Source organism: Vanessa atalanta, chromosome 22 (genome assembly GCF_905147765.1).
Source record: "Vanessa atalanta chromosome 22, ilVanAtal1.2, whole genome shotgun sequence".
Classification (NCBI taxonomy): Eukaryota; Metazoa; Arthropoda; class Insecta; order Lepidoptera; family Nymphalidae; genus Vanessa; species Vanessa atalanta.
The window spans coordinates 9,205,313-9,228,430 of record NC_061892.1 but is presented as its reverse complement, the minus strand read 5'-3'; the positions used below and the strand labels follow the sequence as shown (position 1 = coordinate 9,228,430).

Here is a 23,118-nt window from a genome sequence, read left to right as displayed (position 1 = left end):
AAACACATTATAAGAATTAATACTAAGTCTCTTGTGAGGCGTAAAGCGCTGTTCTATAAATATTTCTCTACCATTTTCCGAACAAAGAGAATAATTTTCTTGGCGTTAAAAATAAAATTCGTCGTCACGTACTCGTACGTCTATGTAAATGGCGTTACATTTTAAGATGAAGATATAACATTGAAGACGCCCTGATGTTATCGTTTATAAAACAAAATGCAACGAAAATATTTTATAATTTCGTTCCTTAATGTTATGTTACTCATGAAATTATTAAATATGAGACTGTAATTTTTCGATGGAAATAGAGAGTGTAATATTTAATTTAAGGATTTAATAAATTGTCGAACATCTGCCCCTTGGATGGAAATTACTACGATAATAATGTATAGTGAAGTGTTACTCTTAGCGGTCGCTCATCGTACATTCGTTGTATTCTAATAGTTTAGATTACTGTATAATAGAGAGAGAGAGAAAGAGAGAGAGAGAGAGAGAGAGAGAGAGAATAGCCAAGATGGCCCAAAGGTTAGAACGTCAATGAGTGAGAAGAACGTTACGGAATGACATTACAGTGCGGAGCCCGTAATGATACAGTTTGTAACATTACTTCAGGGAGGTAGAAAAACCGAGAATGCACCGCATAAGAAGTACGAAATCGCATATATTTTTAAATTATTGGTGAAATCAATAGCATTTCTACGTAAATAACATAATCAAATCATTATTACCGCACTCGATAATTTTCCTTTTATAAAAATAACGATTTCCACTGAGGGGAATGCTTAAAATCGTGTACTAAATCATTAACTTTTCAATGACTTAGTCCGGGGTTCAAATCCTTGGCCTCGGTTTTTACTGCCTCATAAGATTTAATGGGCTAGTGCACATATAAAAAAAATATATTTTATTGCAGTCCTTAAAAATCGATAGCATATTTTCAACGTCTAGATTATTATTAACCTAAAAAGTGTAAAAATTTCACGGGAATTTCTAATTGGACAGAAATTAATTATTAGCAGCAAGATTTACAAACTTTTAATGTACCATCATTTGTTTCAAGTTAGCAACTGTTAAATAATTAAAAAGTTTACTTGGAACCCCGTTTACAAAATTCAATCTTAATTTCGCATTGTTTGAAATGTCCTTGAATAAGCCGAGCAAATTTGGGCGACGCTCATGGAACTTATCTATTTATATATGTATATAAAAAAACATGTCCTGACTGACTGATTCATCATCGTCGAGCGTAAACTTTTAAAAATAGGGCTATGAAATTTAGTGAGTAGTGTCGTTTTATTGAGAAGACGCCCACTAAGGAAGGGATTTTGGAAATTCTACCCCTAAGGGGGTATCACCCCATAGGGGTTGAAAGTTTGTATGGAAGTCAGTCATTTTTTAAGTTAGAAACATGAAACTATATTTGAGATACTGATTAAAAATGAGTAGATATATATTTAAGCGTTTCTGTATATTCTACCCCTAAGACGTGTAATAGGGGTTGACATTTCTTATATAGGTTGGTCTGGAAGTCCATCTTTTTTGAAGTTACATGCATTAATATTTATTTTTGGGCTGCTGATTAGAAATAAGTATTTAAGCTTTTCTGTCTATTCTACCCCTAAGAGTCGAAATAGGGGGTGGAATTTCGTATATAGGATAGTCTTAAAGTACGTCATTTTTTAAGTTAGAAAATTGGCGAGCCTTTAATGTTACTAAGGGATTTCTACGAGCATTCTGGTGGATCTAGCCAACGAACGTTGAACCACAAATTTGGTATACAAAGAAGTCTTAAATTAACGTAATATTTTAAACTATTCTGTAATATAATCATTCCACGCGAGCAAAGCCGCGGGCAACAGCAGCTAGAAGTAGTATGTACCTCCTTGTTTATTTAATTTTGTATTATAATAATAGTTCGATTTTAGTGGAAGAATGATAGAAAATGTGATCTTAACCGAAGACTGCGGGTTCAATCGTTGCTGCTGTTTATACGTCATCTCGTGCTCGGTTAAGGAAAATATCGTGAGGAAACCTGCATGTATAGGATGAGAATCTTCAATATATGTATCCATCAATCCCCATTTGAGCAGAGCGATGGAGTTAGCTCATAATCTTCTCATCAAAAGTTTGCAATGTTTGTGGTTTTGTTTTGGTTTTGGTGCACGAAATATTTGGACGTTGGTCCAATTGAAATGACAATTATAGTTAGCATGAAATGCTATATCCAGAATTAACTACAGGCGAAGAAACTCCTAATCGCTTCAAACCATAGATAAAAACCATACAAACCAATTTTGGTCTAATTTGGTATAAAACAAGCTTGAACTCCAAGAAAGGACAATGTCTACTTTTTATACCTAACATCTGGCGCCCAACCCATAAAACGTAAGCCAAGCCGCGGGCGACAACTAGTAATATATTTTTAAGAGTAACTTATTCATTATCCTAAGATTATACTACGTAATATTCGTTGGATTGTTGTTTAATGAATGAGCTAGTAAAATTTTAGTCTTATCCGATGTTACTTTTTGCACATGTTACCGTTCTCAATAATTTGGAGCCGGACGCTAACTAAAACAGAGTTTTTTAGGGAATCATTGTGTACTGGACGTTAAGATTAAAGGAATTCATGGAATTTTTATTTCAGGAATTTAATGGAATATTCACGTTTTTTTTTTTTACTTTACTCTATATAAGCTGTTCTAGGGACTGCGCTTCATGAAACTCATATTGACTATGTATACTGAAATCTTATTATCATTGAAATATAATATACTATTTGATACTTCTGGATGAGCTATTGGTCACAGAGCTATTGAAATTGTTTTCGGTGTTTTCAGAGTTTATCGTTAATATAGATGTATTATTTAATATATTTGGTAGGCGGACTGGAAATGAATCACCTGATGGCAAATATTCACCACCGCCCTTCTGATAAAAATATTAATCATCCCTTCATCGCCAATGCGCCACCTACCTTTGCGCCTGTAATTGTTCTGGCTTACTCACCCTCCCAACCAGTCAGATATCATGTTGTGTTGTATAGCGGTAGAATAACTGATAAGAAGCCGCTAGCGATACAGGTTGGCCCAATCACTTTTTTCCTAAGCCCGTCAAGTAACAGTAAACCCATCAAGTAATAGTACGTATTGAAATATAAATGATGTTTAATTATTTGTTAAAAAATCCACCAGAAGTGGATAACATGAAGATTGTCTCTAGTAGAATAAGCAGCAGTCCATTTAAAGGATCTGCGTATATTAACTTGGTGGTAGGGTTCTATTCAAGCCCGCCTGGTTAGGTACCACCCAGTTATCAGATATTTTATCGCCAAGCACCAATATTGACGACCTCCGTGGTCGAGTAGTGTGTACAACGGTTTTCATGAGTACGCCACTCCGAGGTCCCGGGTTCGATTCCCGGCCGATTCTATGTAGAAAATGTTCTTTAGTTTTCTATGTTGTCTTGGGTCTGGGTGTATGTGGTACCTTCGTTACTTCTGATTTTCCATAACACAAGTGCTTTAGCTACTTACATTGAGATCGGAGTAATGTATGTGATGTTGTTCAATATTTATTTATTTATTTGTTATTGTTGTGTTCCGGTGAGTAAGACAGTGTAGCTATGGGCACAGTTAGCTAGTTAGTTAGTTATAACATTTTAGTTCTTAAAATTCGTCAAACATTGGTGATGCAAGGAATGGTTAATATTTCTTTCACCGCCAATGCCTATAGCCGATGGTGAACAGTTACCATCAGGTGACCACTTTGCTCGGTGGCCTAAAGATATTTTAATTTTATATTACAAAAAAGGATCACAATTTTTACGTAAACAAACTTCAAAATTTGCCTTATTAAAGGAACAAATTCAGTTGATACAAAGATAATGGAATGAAGAGCCAGCCCAAAAGTTTTGATTAACGGATATAATTTGTTTCAGAACAAAATAATAAAAAAATAATTACGTCCTGTTTATAAAACAACTTGATTTTTTTACGTAATATTTGGGATATGTCCGTTTATATCGAGGCCTTTGCCCAATTCTGCGCAAGGTTTTCTGTTTCTATTTAGATAAACGCTTTGGAGGTTGTTTTGTGTATGTATCATTGGTACGTGTGTCGCATGAAGTAATGAAGTACGCACACATGTAGGATGTAAGTCTCTATAATAATAAATGTTTTATAATAAATGTTTGTTAGTTGATATATTAACTTTCATTTAGCACACATATAAGAGTAGATATATGAAGTTGCCCCCACTGTTTAACAAATGGGTTATGCATTTTCAGCATCAATGTGTTCAGAATACCATAGCCATTGTAGACGCTGCTCTCTTTCTAATGATGACGGCATAGAATTCATCCACGTGAACTTCAGTAAACTTAATCTGTAGTTGTACATATGAACTAATATGTACCAAATCTTGGGGTTTGATGCTGTTGTAGAAACATTTCTTCACAAAAAAGTACTGACCCTGTGCAGTCAAATACAAATATATGAATAAAAGAGAAAATGTTAATGTCTCACTTCTGGTCATAGGACTCATCTTTCTTCTGAAGAATTCAGTCTTGTGACCAATAGACCTTAACGGCTCATAATAGCATCATTGTCAATCATTCTTCCACGCAAAAGCGGTACAAGTGAGACACCCTGTTTAGGGGGTTATTAAATGATGCTGTCTTCTTATTACAATCATCAAATCGACTATGAGAGAAAGAGAGATAGTATTTAACTAAACTCCCGTGAAATCAATTATAATTAAAATTACATATTGTAGAATTAAATAATTGTAGCACGTACTTAGCAGGTCTTTGACAGAAGCCGTATTGTTTAACATTTATATGTTAAGCGAGGATAATCTAATTTGTATATAGAATCAAAGTTAGCTTATTGTCGCTAGATGGCGTTAATCCCACGCCTTAAAGTAACAGCCTGTATATCTCCCATTGCTGGGCTAAGGCTTTTGATGATGCTCGAAGCTTATTCCATCACGCAGTGGATACACATGCGGTAGATTTGTTTTCCTTCTGCACAGCATGATATGAAATATAAACAAAAGTAAGATATATTAAATTTCAGTGGTGCTTGCCTGGATTTGAACCCGCAATCATCGATTTAATGTCACGTTTTTTAAACAATTAATTATTTCGGTTTTTTACGAAGCTATATAGTAGATGACCGATTAATGTTTATAATTTTTTTTTTGCCGGACGTGCATATGGGCCACCTCATGGTAAGTGGTCACCAGTGCCCATAGACAAAGGCGCTGTAAGAAATATTAACCATTCCTTACATCACCTATGCGCCACCAACCTTGGGAACTGAGATGTTACATCCCCTGTGCCTGTAGTTACACTGGCTCACTCACCCTTCTAACCGGAACACAACAATACAGTGTACTGTTATTTGGCGGTAGAATATCTGATGAGTGAGTGGTTCCTACCCAGACGGGCTTGCACAAGGTCCTACCACCAAGTAAATGCTAGAGTAAAACACAATCTATCTTCATAATTTTATAATTAATTCTCTTTGAAATTACAAATTTTACAATTGACAGACGTCAGTGATAATTTTAGTCTATACTTTCGTCCTTCCAAAAGTATTAAACCTCAACTGTCAAGAGTAGGAAGGATAGGAAAAAGGGATTGACTGGTTTTGACCAAAACTAAAATACAATACTTAGTCAAAATCAGATGCTTACAATATATTATTATAAATAAAATATATTTTCCCATATAAATAGAGTGACATTAAATAGAATTCGACGTATACTCGTGTATATATATGAACAACGAAATGAGTTGATGTCTGCACCGCAAATCTACAGCCAGGCAAGCGCCTCACTCTGCGGTTGACGTACGAGTCAGTCAAGAGCGACAGATGTTTTAACATATAATATCGCTTGTGGCGTAGAATTCAATGAAAACATTGAACATTTACGATGAACGAATTACGAAAGTAATATTTATACTAATAAATTGAAATATAATAACTATTAAAATTGGTGGTAGGGCTCAGTGCAAGCCCGTCGGAGTAGGTACCACCCACTATCATATATTCTGCCACCAAACAACAATACTAGGTATTGTTGGGTTCCGGTATGAAGGGTGAGTGAGCCAGTGTAACTACAGGCACAAGGGACATAACATTTTAGTTCCCAAGGTTGGTGGCGCATTGGTGATGTAAGGAATGTTTGATATTTCTTACATAGTCATTGTCTATGGGCGGTGGTGACCACTTATATGGTGGCTCATATGCCTTTTCCCCAAACTATACAATAAAAAATATATTAAACTAACATACATACAACTTTTGCAGCTCCCTGTTAATTCAGACTTTTGACGTGACAGGCGTTAATTTCCTGTTCTTGTATGTATATAAACATAGTACATATATAATATTATAAATGCGGATGTAACGTTGTCTGTTACCTCTTCGCGTTTTTTTTTTTAATTCAATTCTCCTTGAGCGGGTAATATGGGGGGTGACGGTTCGTCTGCTATAGGTCTTTTTTATTAATTTCGCACGGGTAAAGCCGCAGGTTCAGCTAGTACTAGATACAATTTAAAAAACTAATATTTAAGCTAGTTAATTCTAGTTTTTTTTTTAAATTTATATTCTTAGTGCGTATTTATCCATTAGTAACAATAAAATCATTATTATTCAAAAAAAAAAATGTTACATATTAAAACGAATCACTGAAATTCAATCTTGGAATTTCACTTTCATCGACCTAAAGAAGATTTAATTATGCAATTCGAATAATATATAAGCTAGAAATGAAACTGCATAACGAACATTTTATATTCTAACATTATTTATTTATTTAAAAACTTTATTGACCAACAACAAAAGTTGGAACAAAAGGCGGACTTAATGCCTGAAGGCATTCTCTAACATTACGCAATACATTGCATTCAAATTCGACCTTGAAATTCATCCTATCATATGCAACGAATCAATCTAATCATGTTCTCAAAGACTTGATATAGAGACTTTTACGTTTTCAATGCAGATATGTCTAGATTTAATCCGGTCGTTCTGCAAACGAACACAAAAGGCAGTTGCTACAAATGCGCTATGCGGTCGGATCACATGACATTGTCATCGAAGAGACGGAGCCACGGAGGGGTTATTCGTGCAAATTCAACGTTGGCTTACAGCGAAATGACCATTTCATTTTATATTAAAATATTGTACATTGATATCTTTACAGCTTATATTAAAATGTTATTAAAGTATTTTTTTTAAATTAATAAATATTGGACAACATCACATACATTACTCTGATCCCAATGTAAGTAGCTAAAGCACTTGTGTTATGGAAAATCAGAAGTAACGACGGTACCACAAACACCCAGACCTAAGACAACATAGAAAACTAATGAGCTATTTTCTACATTGACTCGGCCGGGAATCGAACCCGGGACGTAGGAGTGGCGTACCCATGAAAACCGTTATACACACTATTCGACCATGAAAGTCGTCATATAATTTTCCAGTTGAGAAAAAGAGTTGGGTAGGATTGACAATTTGCAGATATTCATCCAACAGACATACGTTTAACTGCGATGTTTTTAACGTTGAGTTCAATATGAATTAAATATACAGTAAAAATTGCGTAATGCTTGCTGGGGTTTGAACGCAGAATTTTCTAGAACGGAGTTTAAGTTATTATTAAAGGTCTTAAGGAATTATTTCTTCAAGAGACCACGACCAACATCAGCAGAAGTATACATATCTCCCCGATGTTTAGCTGCTTGGTATAAAAAAATATTGTATAAATAATTGATGCTGTCCCGGCTCCCTGCTAGGCTTAACCCTACTCAGCGAGCTGGCAAATCCATCGTGGCAACAATGGAACACGTTTTGGATATAAGAGATTTCATTGAATGGGAAATTCTATAATTTTCTCATAATTAATCATATTGTTGTATGAATGGGAACAGGACCTGGTCAACGTACTGCAGCTACGTTGAAAAAAGGTGGTAACTTGTCAACCAGCGTTGGGGAAAACAAATAATAATATAATGTCATGTAATTGGAAATTTTCCGAAGAATTTCGAAAACAATGCAAATTAAAATTTTTAAGACATCTGTGGTCGAATAGAGTGTACACCGGTTTTCGAGGTCCCGGGTTCGATTCCCGGCCGAGTCAATGTAGAAAAAAGATTCATTAGTTTTCTATGTTGTCTTGGGTCTGATTTTCCATAACACAAGTGCTTTAGCTACTTACATTGGGATCGGAGTAATGTATGTGATGTTGTCCAATATTTATTTATTTAAAATTGCAAACTAAAACAATTTTAGTAGAAAACCACTTTCACTGATGTGGAAAAGCATATAAATGCAATAAACATAAAAAGTTCTAAAAGATTTTTTCATAAATGTGCACAATAGAGTACAGTAGCACAGTAATGCAAATCGATTATTATTACTGTGCTACTAAAATTGTTAACAAAAACTGTTATGATGTTGGATTTGGTGATTCGGAACAATTGGTATTATGATTTTGTTGCTTTAAATTTATTTCAACGCAACATGACGATTCAAAGGTGCTTTTATGAGCCTACTTGATTTTTTTTTTATGGCATTTGTTGGCGGACGAGCATATGGGCCACCTGATGTTAAGTGGTCACCACCGCCCATAGACAAAGGCGCTGTAAGAAATATTAACCATTCCTTATATCACCTATGCGCCACCAACCTTGGGAACTAAGATGTAATGTCCCTTGTGCCTGTAATTACACTGGCTCACTCACCCTTCTAACCGGAACACAACAATACAGAGTACTGTTATTTGGCGGTAGAATGTCTGATGAGTGGGTGGTACCTACCCAGACGGGCTTGCACAAAGCCCTACCACCAAATAAAAGAATAAAGAATATTTCGATTTTGATTTTTCAAATGTGGTCAAACTGAAATTATGATCAACTTCAATGAATACCCATAACCCTTCAAAGCTCCAAGAATTTTCACGTTAGAAATCTGCAATGTACGCTGTCTGTAAGTCTCTAGTGGTAATTAATAATGCGTCACGAACAGACAGAATTAATCATTTCCAACGTTCATTTATTGTTCGCAAGTCGACTGTCAAGCGAAGCGTACCTAATTGTTTATTTCTTGTAACATAATCAACTAAAACATTGTTAGGGCTTGTTTATACAGTTATTACTGTTGACTGTTGTGTGGTTTTATATTTCGTAAAAGTGTATGTATGTTTTTAACATAATACCGTAAGTTATTGGTGTTAATTTTTTTAATTCGTACGAAATATATTCATGTAAATTGAATGTTTGTATCAGAAATATAATGTAGCTCGGTAAATATAACGGAAATTCAAAATAAAGATCTATACGACGTCGTAACCGAATGCGATAAAAAAAAAGTTTTTCTTTGGAGAAGCTTATTTTTTCTGTGATTATATAATGATATATTATAGCAAATAATACAAAATCGTCAATTGTTATCAAACTCGTTTACCATATTTATGTAATGAAACTATCCGAAACAATCGAATAATTCGAAATAATTTCGTATCCGTAGCCGGATCCAAAATTGCATATACATAACATCCCTGGTTGTTATACGCGTTTAAGATGAATTGAATTTGGTGATTGGGCCTTGTGTAAGTCCGTCTAGGTAGGTACCACCAGCCATCAGATATTATACTATATTTATAAACTTTGTTAAAATTATTATAATAAAATTAAACAGTATTTCATTCATTCATGAAACTCTATTTTTTAATTGATTCTAATCCAAATTAAATTAATTTAGCGCACAAGGTCAGTCAATGCTCGGTATTGAAACTACAACATTCAGATAAGACTTACGAGTTTTATCAACATTTTGTCATAGCTCTCGTAATACTCCAGCCCTATAGGGCGGTGAGTGATTAAGGGGACCAGACATAACAATAAATCCTGCGATTGAAGCTGACCTGCCATTTGTATTACTAAGGTCAAGAAACAAAAATATTTACTGGATCTGGTATAAATCTTTATTTTTTACACCAATTTCGAAAACCAGTATATAACACGAATATATAATAACAATCTCGTCGTAATTTAAAAACATAAAGAAGTAGACGAGTTTTTTGTTATTTACGTCTAAGATTGGCGAACAATCCTTTTTTTTACATAAAAAAAAAATTACCTACACTTTTTTATATTTATTTGGACTTGTTCCAAATACGTAATTTGATGCGTGAAAAGGAGTAACTAATGAGATTATTTTCTGTTCTTCTCAGAATAATTTCTCTTATGAACCAGAGTCTTTATTTAATACTAGCTGGTGCCCGCGACACGGTTCGTGATTTAAGTAAGCCTTATAAGTAGAAGTATTATATGGTTGACATATCTGTGTATCTTTAAGTCTGTCGTTGTATTGTAGTTCCCAATAAGTATTTCTCTAGCTGCGTAATGTATATTACACGATGTTGTACGTAGTGTCGTTAGGGATTAAAGCATGTATTTTTTTGCAGTTGCAAACACGCGACAGAGCCACATAAAGCTAGCCGTGTGTACTGGACTCGTTTAAAAGTAAACGAATTTTTTTTTGGAATGTAAAGGGTATTATCATAAAATCATCTGCGCCGTACCCATTCATATTTGTAGTATATTTATTTTCAAATTCAAAGGGATGTTGTAATACCACTGGAACGCCTTTAGGTTTTAACCTCATCAGCCCTGGTGCCATAACATCTCGATTTTAATAAAACGCTATTTGTTACCCCAATGTTACTAAAGTATAAATCAGTGAAAATCGTATCCAAATCGGTTAAGAGATTAGTGGTAACGAACGAAAAGATAAACAGACCAAACTTCTCTCAAAAGTTTTTCTCAAATATCTTCTATGTACAGATTTCAAAAAGTTACGATTTTATTATATGTATAGATGATCATTTATAATTAAAGATTCAAAAGTTTTGATTGTTTGTTAAATGTCAATTAATTTAAAGTACATTTACAATTAATTGTTCCGCAAATAAATTATGCTGTAACAGAGAAAAATGTCATTCAATAACTTGGCTAGACGAAAGTCGAACCTAAAGATTTAGGTTATGTTAATACGGGACTTGACCCAGTTCTGACAAAGGGACAAGGCGAAATATTAACCGAGTTACTGCAGTAACTCGATTGGAATTAGGTTAAGTTTCATCTCGAATGTTTTCTTAGATAAAACTTTAACCAATCAATAAACTGTAAAACTCTATACTATACTCAAACATATGGTATATTGTATTTAAAATCATTAATATATTATGTATACTATGCAATAGTACGTCATATCTAGATTAATCAAAATGTTTGTTGTTGTATTAGTCCGCCATCCATTCCAAAACTTTCTTATTGACATTTCATTAACATTTGGGGGGTATTTCTGTGCTTAGGTTTTGTAAGAGTCCATGGTCCAAAAAAAACATATTTTTTTCGTATGTTTGTCCTTCAATATAAACGTTTTATGTAGATCATTAGTCCACCCGTGTTAAGTATATACTCGTATATCCAATTCTAAAGCACACCTAATAATCCCTATGATACATACACCTGTTTCTTATAAAATGCACCCGTGCGAAGCCGGGGCGGGTCGCTAATTAGATATATTACAAGAAAGATTGCTTAGTACGAACGTAGGCGAAAGATAACAAATACATTTAACATTATTTTTATTATTGACATGTAACGGATGGTTCAATATTATGCTTGGCGGTAGTAATACGGCTTTGTTCTAGCCTGTTTGCGTCCCATTCAAGAGATATTCTACCGCCAAACAGCAATACTTAGTATTGTTGTGTTTCCCTATGAAGGGTGAGCCAGTATAAATACAGGCACAAGGGATATAATGTTCCAAAGTTGGTGGTGCATTGGCGATATAAGGAATGGTTAATATTTCTTACAGTCTTGGCCACTTACAATCAGGTAACATATTCGCCCGTCCGCCTACCTATGTTTTTGTAAAAATGTAGGAGATGAAAATATAAAAAGGGGGAGAGGGAGTAAGAGGAGGTATAGGGAAACAAAACAAACATCATCTACCCTAAATAAATGGAATCGGGGCAATGGTGTGCAATATATAACACATGAGGCCGGAATTATCAATACAGAGGATAAACCCTGTCAAAGGATGAAACTAAGCCGAATTTAATTACAAATTCACCCAGTAGCTTGTGATACGCGCACAAAATGGCTGACATGCCTACTGTATTTTGTTAAGCTATTACTTATATTAAAAATTAATCAGCTCCAGCTCTGAACGGCTGCAATTTATTTATAAAGATAAATGTTATGGAATCTAATTTATACCCTATAACAGTAATTTTTTTTAAATTTGGAACATTGTTTTCGTTTTTTACCCCCACATACAAACAAATATATTTCATCTGTTTTTAATATTAGTAAAATCATTTTATCAGGTATTTATTATTTAATAAAATATTAAAAATGCTCCTGATAATTTTATATTTGAATTTATTACGTATATTAAAATATCTACACAAGACATACAAACCTTTGATGATATCTTAAGTTAGATCAGAAACTATAGTCCTTACAATATTATGAACGTGAAAATGAGTTTGATTGATTGTCTTTTTTACACTTCCTAACCAATGGTCCTGAAATTATGCTATTCATTCAAAGAGATACAGAAAAGGTCAGGCCTTAGGGTAAAGGGTACCTAACATTTACCCTACGCTATCATATACAGGCAAAGCCGGGGCCGGAAAACAGACTTTGATTGAACTTTGTGCTCATTTCTAATTTTATATTTTATTTATATATATAATAGTTAAAAAAATATATTATAATTCTAATTTCTAATCATTGATTATGTTTTTTTTTTATATTTTTTATACATATTGTGTAATGTGATAGTGCATGGTGAGGCTACCTGTAAATAGTAGAACTATTGACAAGATAATTTTGAAATGTTTTTTTTTTTATATGATATTGTATCTACTGTTCCTTATCCCATTGTAAATAAAATAAAAGGTAAGCTACAAATTAAATGATGAGTTTATTTAGATATTATAAAACAAATATATTTATAACTAGCTGCCCGCCCTGACTTCACGCGGGTGCAATAAAGATCTATATACAACTTTTAGATTGAAGAACAAACAAAATAATCTTGTTTTTTCCGGCTAGATAAGTTGAAGAGTTCGGCTTTTCTTTACTATAATATACATGTGCTATACATATAAAGATATGTTAGTATAAAATATTATTGAACAGTTGTTTAAGTATAAAAATATCAACGATAACATTTTTTGAAGAATTTTTTATAAAAAAATATGTCCTTGACAAAATCGATTGGTTATATCAAACAGAGATGGCGCCATGGTCGCTACGAGATACAAGTAGAGTAAAAAGTCAACAGTGTTCAATGAATCGTATCAGCTAAATATAGTGTACACAAGTGTTATAAATTCTATTATTATTATAAATGAGGATTATTAATAAAATAGCTATTTAACATAATCAAACATTGGATTTCATTCGATGCGCTAAAAGGTTCAAATATATTATTTAAATATATTTCTTATGTTTTTTACACTGTAAAATATACACATATTGTTGCTTCGATCCAAAATTGTATGAATATTAATGAATAAAGGAGAAATGTTGGTAGGATACCTCTCAAGTACGAGTAGAACACTGGTGGAAACATGAATAAACTCTTTTTACATGCAAATGAAGTGATCGTTTCCACCTTTCCGAGAATTAATTAATCTACGGGTTTTTTTACTTCCATATAGATGTCTGCCTCGTTGGTAGAGGCTAGATTTGATGCCGCAGATTCTGGTTTAAAGTCCAAGTTGGGGCCGATAAAGAGTAATTGGTTTTTTATATAAATTCTCGGTAACAGCCCGGAGTCTGTTAGTTGGGAGTATGTATACTCCTGCGCGTGAACTTTTCGGTCGTGTTGGATGAGTTGGATTTATTACTCCCATCGTATTATGAGTAAGGGAATAGAGTGTACACCTGTGTTTCTCACACACTTGTACAGTATTATATGTCCTGCGTAGTTGGCTGGTCTCACTTGAGATTGGCCGAAATAGTTAGGAAGCATAATAATGGTGACGTAACACATAAAAAGTACCAATATAAGCTAATTTCAAATTCCTTTTTCATTGTTATATACAGAACAGTACTATATCAAGTCCTATAGGCCCTTTAAATGTAAACGGTATTATTAGTAAGAAAATACCTAAACCTGTTATCAAAAACCTATCGTAATGTTATTATATTACAGGGCTAATCTCTTTTTCAGGACAAGGTTTGGAGCTTACTCTACCACGTTGTTCCAATGCGATTTGCTGGATACACATGGTGGATTATCATCCACTTCGTGGTTTCTTAACGATGATTTCCTTCAGGAGTGAGCATAAGATGAATTATAAATAAAAATTATGCTCATGGATTCAGTGGTGCTTGCCCCGGACTTGAACTCGGAATTATCGATGAAAATTCGCGTCTTGTAACCATCACGGCTTATTATTTTATTACTTATCCAAATGATGTTGGCTGTATAAAATGATAAATTTGTCTTTGTTAAAAAACTGTGAAAACAGATTATTTCTTCGATATTTTGTTTTTATTAAATAGTTAGGTGGACTAGAAAATGAGCTATAAGTAGTAAGTGTACAAACGCTCAGAGATATTTCCGCTGTAATAAATAATAACAATTCCATTAGTCTCCAAAGCGCCAGCAGCCTTCAAAACTTAAATATATCCCTTGTGTCTATAGTTACGCTGGTTCAATCACCCTTCAAACCGGAACATATCAATACTAACTATTGCTGTTTGGTGGTAGAATATATGGTGAGTGGGTGGTACAAGTAAACAATAAGGACTAACGTATACTAAAACATTGCTATATTGCAGTTTTAATAGTAAATATATCTCTAATAATGTGAGATGAAAATTAACCGGTTAGAATGATCGGATCTGAAAAGTGAGTTCATAAATGTGTTTCCACAAAACCGCAATCGAGCAAAGTTAGATAAGAATCCTGATCAAGGGAAATAAAAGCTTAAGTCCACATTCGGGGTATGTACGATTCCCTTACATTTATTTCAATTATATGGTCCACAAGTATGTATGACCACTCTACCTTCGTAACAAGCAAATTGTAATATATTATTTATAATAGATATGTTTTAATATTCTGTTCGTTGTACGTAACCTCTCGTAAAGGGTCTGATCATTACTCATGTTTAAGGGTCTCTCTGGATGCTAATGGTGTCCTAATGACTTTCATCGTGGAGCTTGACCCGATATAACAATATTTAATCACAAAAATTTATCGATTTCAGAATATTTTGACAATAACATATCAATGTGATCTTATTCGAATACTGATGGAGGAATTGTTTGCAATAGTCATTTTATCGACATTTTTTTTTTCTAATTTTCATATGAATAGTTTTGTATGTAATAAAAAATTATATTCAAATTTGGAATTATAAAGTATTAAGTAAAGTATATATTATATTGAAATAAAACTAGTTTTTTAACGGATTTAAACGCGTATATTAATTATTTTATTTTAACAATAAAGGTCTGCCCGTGACCACGAACACTGCAAAGTGCTCGAAACGTCGGGATGTTAAAATAAAATAATTAATATACGCGATTAAATCCGTTAAAAAACTAGTTTTATTTCAATGTGTAATAATCGCGAAAATCTAAGACAACATTATATATATTATATATTTATATATATATTTGCTATCAATTAAGATGTGAAAATTTACTACTCAGTATAAAACAAAGTCGCTTCCTGCTGTCTGTTTGTCCTTATGTAGCCTAACCTTTAAAACTACGCAACGGATTTTGATGCGGGTTATTTTAATACATAGAGTGATTCGTGAGGAAGGTTTATATGTATAATATAAGCATAATATACTGAAGAAAAACCCTGATCATTTTAGAGGTTTCTAATGTGATGTCGTAAAAAACACATTTTTTGAGCTTACGTTGCCATGGCTGGCTGAGCCCGACGAGATAGATCGAAGATTGTACATCTTTAAAAGGTCTACAAAAAAGTCCGTGATGGTCAACAATTACCAATTTTTATCCTTTACTTTATCTATCCTTATCCAATTAAGTAGTATATTTAGTATCAGTATTGCACCCATGCGAAGCCAGGGCAGTTCGCTAGTTAAATATATTAAGCGGCTTACTATGTTTAGATACGAACTAATTTGATAAATTTCTCTCACCTGTGGCAAATGTCGAGACTTCCGTGGCGCTGGCGTTTCATTTCCCGATACACATTTTCCGTTTGGTACGGAAATCTTGGTGTCGTCTTTCTTCTCTGGCAGCCTTATTGGTATATTGTGTTTCTCGAAATATCCATTTTGTATCATTTGGTCCAAAGAGACCTCCAGTTCTCGTACAGCGACCACTTTCCGCCCACAAACTGGATCGTCGATGACCATCTTTCTGGATCCAGAAACTTCGGAGAATTTTACAATTTTTTTCGTTTCATCTCGTTTCGGCTTCCGATCTTTCTCGGGCGGATCTGTCGTCCAATATTTAGCATTCCTTTCGGTCAAACGAAGTGGCTTACAAACGGCTACGTTTTTCGGTTTATCGCGTACAACTCTCGAATCGGTCGAATTCGCGCGTCGTTCTTTTATCCTAATCTCGCTTCGATTGGTTTCGATTCTTACATTTTGTTTGTAAATTTCATAAGATTCCCGCGGTCTCCTTCGTTCGGCTTCGATTCTGAAGTCGTAATAATCTTTTTTGTAACGACGACTCCTGTCATCGTTATAATAGTGGCTACGAGGCAACGAATTATATTTATTGTCGTACGTCGATTGTAAATTCAGATACTCGGGTCTGATTGGTCGAAATAGTGACAAACGGCCTTGGGCCTCGTCGAAATCAGAATAAATATCTTCGTAAACGTATCCGTTCTTACGTCGCGGTCTTCCGATCTGATCGAAGCGATCAGATCGTACTCGATTTTCATCTGACCGCTGCGCTTCGAATCTGCTAATGTCATGTCGCCTCCGCCTCTCGTATTCGTAATCGTAATCCAAATGACGGTCGTAGAGTAACCTCTCGCGTGAACCGGCCATTTTTATTAGGGTTTCTGTAAAGAAAGACTGCATTTAAATGAAGGCTTTATACAATCCGACGGATTCAGGAAATCCGTTCAATGATCGAGGGAAGCTGTGGGGTTTCTTTTTTATCAATTTGAACAACGAGGGAAATGTCTCATAAGTAAATTTAACACAAGCTTGACTTAAATTTTAGCCGATGTATTACCTAATTTATTTTATCAATTGCTTCTTTATTCGAAATGTATGTCTACGAACTATATTATATGCAGAGATACTGATATTAATATGTTGAATATACAGGATGATCGTATCGATCAGTTCGAACGAATTGATATAATAATATTCTATAAAATAATAATTCTACACTTCACAGTACGTCTGAAAAGCACTAACATATTTTTCATATAGGTAGGCAGACTATCAAATAAAACATCTAATGATTAGTGGTCACCGTCGGCCATAAACATAACATAAACATAAACATAAGCAGCCCGTAAATGTCCCACTGCTGGGATAAAGGCCTCCTCTCCCTTTGAGGAGAAGGTATACGGCCATAAACAGTAGTATTATATCATTTGTTTCTTACATCGTCACCAACCTTGAAAACTAAGACGCTATGTCCCTTATGACTCTTATTATACTGGCTTTTTCTCTTTCAAAACAGAACCCAGCTTAGTATTGCTGTTTGATGGTAGAATATAAGAAAGACTTTTATAGCCGAACTAGGAGTATAGCTATGATAATATAAAATTCCACATAAATCTTTAGTAACAGGGTATTCTACTATGTTTGAAAAAGTACTTCAAAATGTTGATTTTCCAAATATAAAGCCACAAAAAATATTTTGACAAAATAAACACTTTTCCTTGCCATAAAATTAAATTATATTTGAAACCTTTTTATCCCCGCGAAAACGCTGTCAGTAATTTTGGTGACGTCATATTGATAAAAACATCAGTTGTGTATGTACTGGCACTCATTAAACGTTAACAGCTATAAATATTGGGTGTTATTTGGGAAAATAATGAATTACAATTGCTATCGTTGGTAAGTAATGTACAAATACTAGAATATAAAATCTAGAAAAGTTGTAGATGATATTGAAACGATAGTTTTTGCCTCTCTGACGTCACACCATGGCGGCTCGTCTTTTAGGTCACGTGATATACAGACTAAAAGTGATGACTTTCAATTTTAATATAATAAATTAATAATGCGCTTATATGACTCAAAATATAATATTTATGTATATTTCTATTTTACATAATATACTTTAATTTTTTTCAAATTTCATAATAAATTCTCTACCGAAAGTACTCTATTGCTTGAATCTGGCATTATAAAAACTTGAATCGTTACGAAATTAATATAATATCCAGTATTGGAAAATTAATTAGTACTAGACAAATTAAACCAATATTCGTGATGTAAACACGAGTTCAATATTCAAATGAACGTGATATGAATATTATCTTATTAGCTCTGAACGAGTTCCACTCATTTGCATATAAGATTCAATTAATTCGAATGCACGCCGCTTGTTACAATAATTTAATATTATTTGATCCAATTACATGGTGGTAAGGCTTTGTGCTAGTCTAGGTACCACCCACTTGTCAGATATTCTACCACCAAATAGTAATAATTCGTGTTGTTCTGTTCCGGTTTGTAGGGTAAATGACCCAGCGTAATCTGTTATTACACACAAAATACACACAAAAGAATAGTATCGATGCCCCATTTTAAGGAATTACTACTCTTAAAGCTTGGGGTCTGGGTGGAATCTGCGACTTTTTATATCGATAGGCGGCCCGTAAATGACCGCGTTATTGACGCTTTGAATTTCGCTTCGATTTCTTTCAGTATTGTAAAACATACTGCGTTGAACACTAATAACTATATCTACTTGCTTTAGCATTAGTATTAGCATTAGCAGCCCGTAAATGTCCCACTGCTGGGATAAAGGCCTCCTCTCCCTTTGAGGAGAAGGTTTGGAGCATATTCCACCACGCTGCTCCAATGCGGGTTGGCGGAATACACATGTGGCAGAATTTCGTTGAAATTAGACACATGCAGGTTTCCTCACGATGTTTTCCTTCACCGCCGAGCACGAGATGAATTATAAACACAAATTAAGCACATGAAAATTCAGTGGTGCCTGCCTGGGTTTGAACCCGAAATCATCGGTTAAGATGCACGTGTTCTAACCACTGGGCCATCTCGGCTCACTTGCTTTAGATAGAATTTTAAATATTGAATTTACAAGCATTGCAGTTAGCGTTATAAATTTGGCGTGTTTAAAAATTAGATCTATTATCACTTTTCTTCAGAACATTACTTTTTTAGCTACGACGTGGGTTGGTGAAGTACTTGGCCGTTTTTGTTACATTTTCTGCTTTGGATGGGTCTATTAAATACAGGGAGTGGGATCTTGCGATTAGACTCAAGGTATAGGATAATTTCAAATATTATTGAGATATTAATCAGATGGAAGCAGTGGCGTAGCTAGGTGGGTTAGGGCCCGGTGCATAGAAAAAGAATCGGGCCCTCGCCCCCTCTTTAACGTATATTGGCATTCAAAATTATAGATAGTAATAAGAATAGGATACAGGATACAGTGAGTTGAACATATCGTTAGTAAATTAAATCCATCTCTATTCAAAGCTCTTTTCATAGCTTAGCTAACCTAACCCCAGAGCTCAGGGGACCTGGTGCACTGCATCACCTGGCCCTACGATAGCTACGCCACTGGATGGAAGCAAGAAATCTCGAAAAAGATATGATTTAAATATTTGTCATTATGATGATTATATTTTGTTTTAATTGATATGTATTTTAATGTATATATATAATGTATGGTAGTTTCTTGTTATATTCTGCACAAAAAAACTAAGGTTGAATTGGTCAATTTATTCGACATCAATTATTTAGATCATGAGGAAATCTTAACTTTGATTAATAATTTTATAACAATATGAATTTAATATTTTAGAAGATTATTTCATGAGCCGAGATGGCCCAGGGGTTAGAACGCTTGCATCTTAACCGATGATTGCGGGTTTAAACCCCGGCAAACACCACTGAATTTTCATGTGCTTAATTTGTGTTTATAATTCATCTCGTGCTCAGCGGTGAAAACATCGTGAGGAAACCTGCATATGTCTAATTTTAACGAAATTCTGCCATATGTGTATCCACCAACCCGCATTGGAGCAGAGTGGTGGAATATGCTCCAAACCTTCTCCCCAAAGGGAGAGGAGGCCTTAGCCCAAATTTACAGGCTGTTAATGTAAGCTTAAATGACTTATATTAAAATATACTTTTGATATCGAGTCTGAGTTATTTATGTATTTGTTCTAAACGACACTACTGAGTTTCTTGTGGGTTCTACTCAATAGAGTCTACATTCCGAAACAATGGTCTTTAAGTTTACTAAAATTATTTTGACTAGAAAAGTTCTTGTAAAAGTCTACTTGAATAAAAAGCTAATAACTTAAGATTAGGCCAAAATTTTACGGGTAGAAATGTTATACATAAAATGTATGTTTTATTTACTAAAAGTCTATACTTATGCCGCTGCTTGCGGGCTGCACAAGACCGGTCGTTTTGGCGATCTTTGCGGGAGGCCTAATATCCAGCAGTAGACGTCCTTCAGCTGAGAGATGAGATGATGAGAAGGGAGTCTATACTTTATTTTTTTTGCAGTTGCAGTGATTCAAATAAAAGCCCTAATTCAGGTGTTCAAACTCATATGATTATAAGCATATCACGTTTGCATTAAAATACTTTGAAATAAAATAAATTCATACTAAGTCTGTGAAAAATATATTTTTATTTACTCGACGAATATGTTCTAAATATAGCAAGTTTATAAGGGTCGTGATGTAATATTTTCAGTTTTTGTATGAATATGAAATTCTTGATATACTCGTAAAGTTGACGAGCTAAAAATAATATGGAGACAAAATGTCATCGTGATGGAATAGTCACCAGCTGATATTAGTGATGGGATTATTTTTAATATAATATCGATATATTTGTGACCTTGATGATTGCAATTTAAAGTCTGCTTGCAGTGTTAAGTATTTTCTAAAGTTTCTATTTCAGATTTTATAATTTTTATATTACGATAAATCATATAAAGGAAACCATCCTTAAACACAGATAATAGCTCTGTGTAGATGTTATCATAGTTTACATGTGTGTGCGCAAACACAGAGTCATTATCTATTCTCTCAATCTCAGAATCCACAGGAAGGCCATAATCATCGATATGAGCAATATCAGACACAGCACTAACAGCTTTAAGTGTTTTCAAAGTACGGGAGTGTACTAAATAGTGCCAAATTCTATTTCCGGTTCAAATGACAACAACTCGATAAAAAAAATGTTTTATTGATACGGTCCCGATTTCAAAGACATGGTCTCCTGATCTGTTACTTATAAACTGTCTAATTATATTTAGTGATAAAATACGCAACGTAATAGACGCTTGACTTGTAAATAAATTACTTACAATTTTTTGTTTTACAGTGTACTTATGTCGTAAATACGAATAAAAATATTAATATGTAACTTTGTCGATGAAATGTGTCCCATCACTAGTTTCCTATAGCTGCGCTGGGTGGCGCAGTGCGGTACGAAAGTTAACCGTTCCGATAAATCTCATCTCGAATGTTTCCTAAACGGATGACGCGATAGGCGCAAATATATATAAACATTAATGCTACTTTTATATGTACTGATATCGATACTATACAATTTTAATATATGTATGTAGGACACAGATAAAATAAAATACGTGCTAGGCTTTAGCCATATTATAAGATTTTCACCTTATTAAAAAAAAAACAACTGAATTTAGACTAACATTATATGTGGGAAAGTAATTCTGTCTGTGTGTCTTTTACATTTTCACGGCTAAATTACTGAACCGAATTTGATGATATTTGGTATGAAGTAAGGTTAAGCCTCAAGGAAGTACTTAGGATAGTTATACTTACTACCTCTATCCTACATTTAAAAAAAAAATAGTTATATAAATAAGTTTTCCGTCCTGACTTAGGGTGAACGTCATCAGGAGTATCTATGCTAAATTTTCAGACAATCGGACCAAAATTATTCTAAATAAAAAAAAATTATTGGAAATCATACTTGAATTTCTTTAGATCAGTGCGTACAAACCGACACTCTTTTTTTATTGATATTATTGTCTAAAAAATATTAAATTGTACTAATTTTAGGTGTGATAAATGAATTTAAAATAAAAAGAAACGAATAAAAATTATGCTTTTGTCTACGGGATTGTTAAACGGTCGGGTAAATACGCTACCTGGTGGTAGGTGGTCACCACTGCCCGTAAACATTGGCACTTTATAAAATTTTAGCCATTTCTTAGCGCCAAGCAGCAATACTAGTGTTGTGTTCCAGTTCGAAGGGTGAATGAGCCAGAGTAAGTACATGCACAAGGGACGTCCTAATTTTCAAGGTTGGTAGTACATTGCTGATATGAGGAATGATTAATATTTCTAACAGTACCATTACAGTCTTCGGGCAGTGGTGCTTACCACCAGATAGCCTATTCGCCAGTCCGTCTATAAAGAAATTATAATATGATACAGACAAAAAAATAATTACCAACTGGTAATGTCGTAAATTTAGGAAACAGTATAGCCGCCATAAATATTTCCGAGATAAGAATTATATGAATATGCCACCATAAAAGCATCTGTCGTTTCCTCTGCATCGGAATATATTTTTTATTTTACGACGTTAAAAGTTCCGTATCTCTGAGAGTTAGGAGCGAAGTGTTGTGTGTGGAAATCTAGAATATTTTTTAGGTTTCCTAGTGAGTTATTTTCTCTCTATGTGGTCGCTACAAACCCGGGTAAATTTAAAAAGAAAATATTTTTCCGTATATTTTATACAGCGAAAACTTTTCGTAGAGTTTTATTGCGTCTGGATTAATATTGTTAAATTAAAAATGTTGCTTCTGACGTCATTTCGTTCATACTAGCATAATATAGATTAAAAATAA

At 34.0% G+C, this 23,118-nt stretch overlaps 1 protein-coding gene across 1 annotated transcript in view; it reads right to left on the bottom strand.

Annotated features, from left to right (window-relative positions):
• Positions 1 to 23,118, bottom strand: part of LOC125072733 (facilitated trehalose transporter Tret1-like) — a 57,542-nt gene that overhangs the window by 15,577 nt on the left and 18,847 nt on the right. The window contains exon 2 of the mRNA XM_047683415.1: positions 16,230 to 17,110. Coding sequence (XP_047539371.1) covers positions 16,230 to 17,096 — 867 coding nt within the window. The 5' untranslated portion in view covers positions 17,097 to 17,110. The remainder of the gene's footprint in view (positions 1 to 16,229; positions 17,111 to 23,118) is intronic.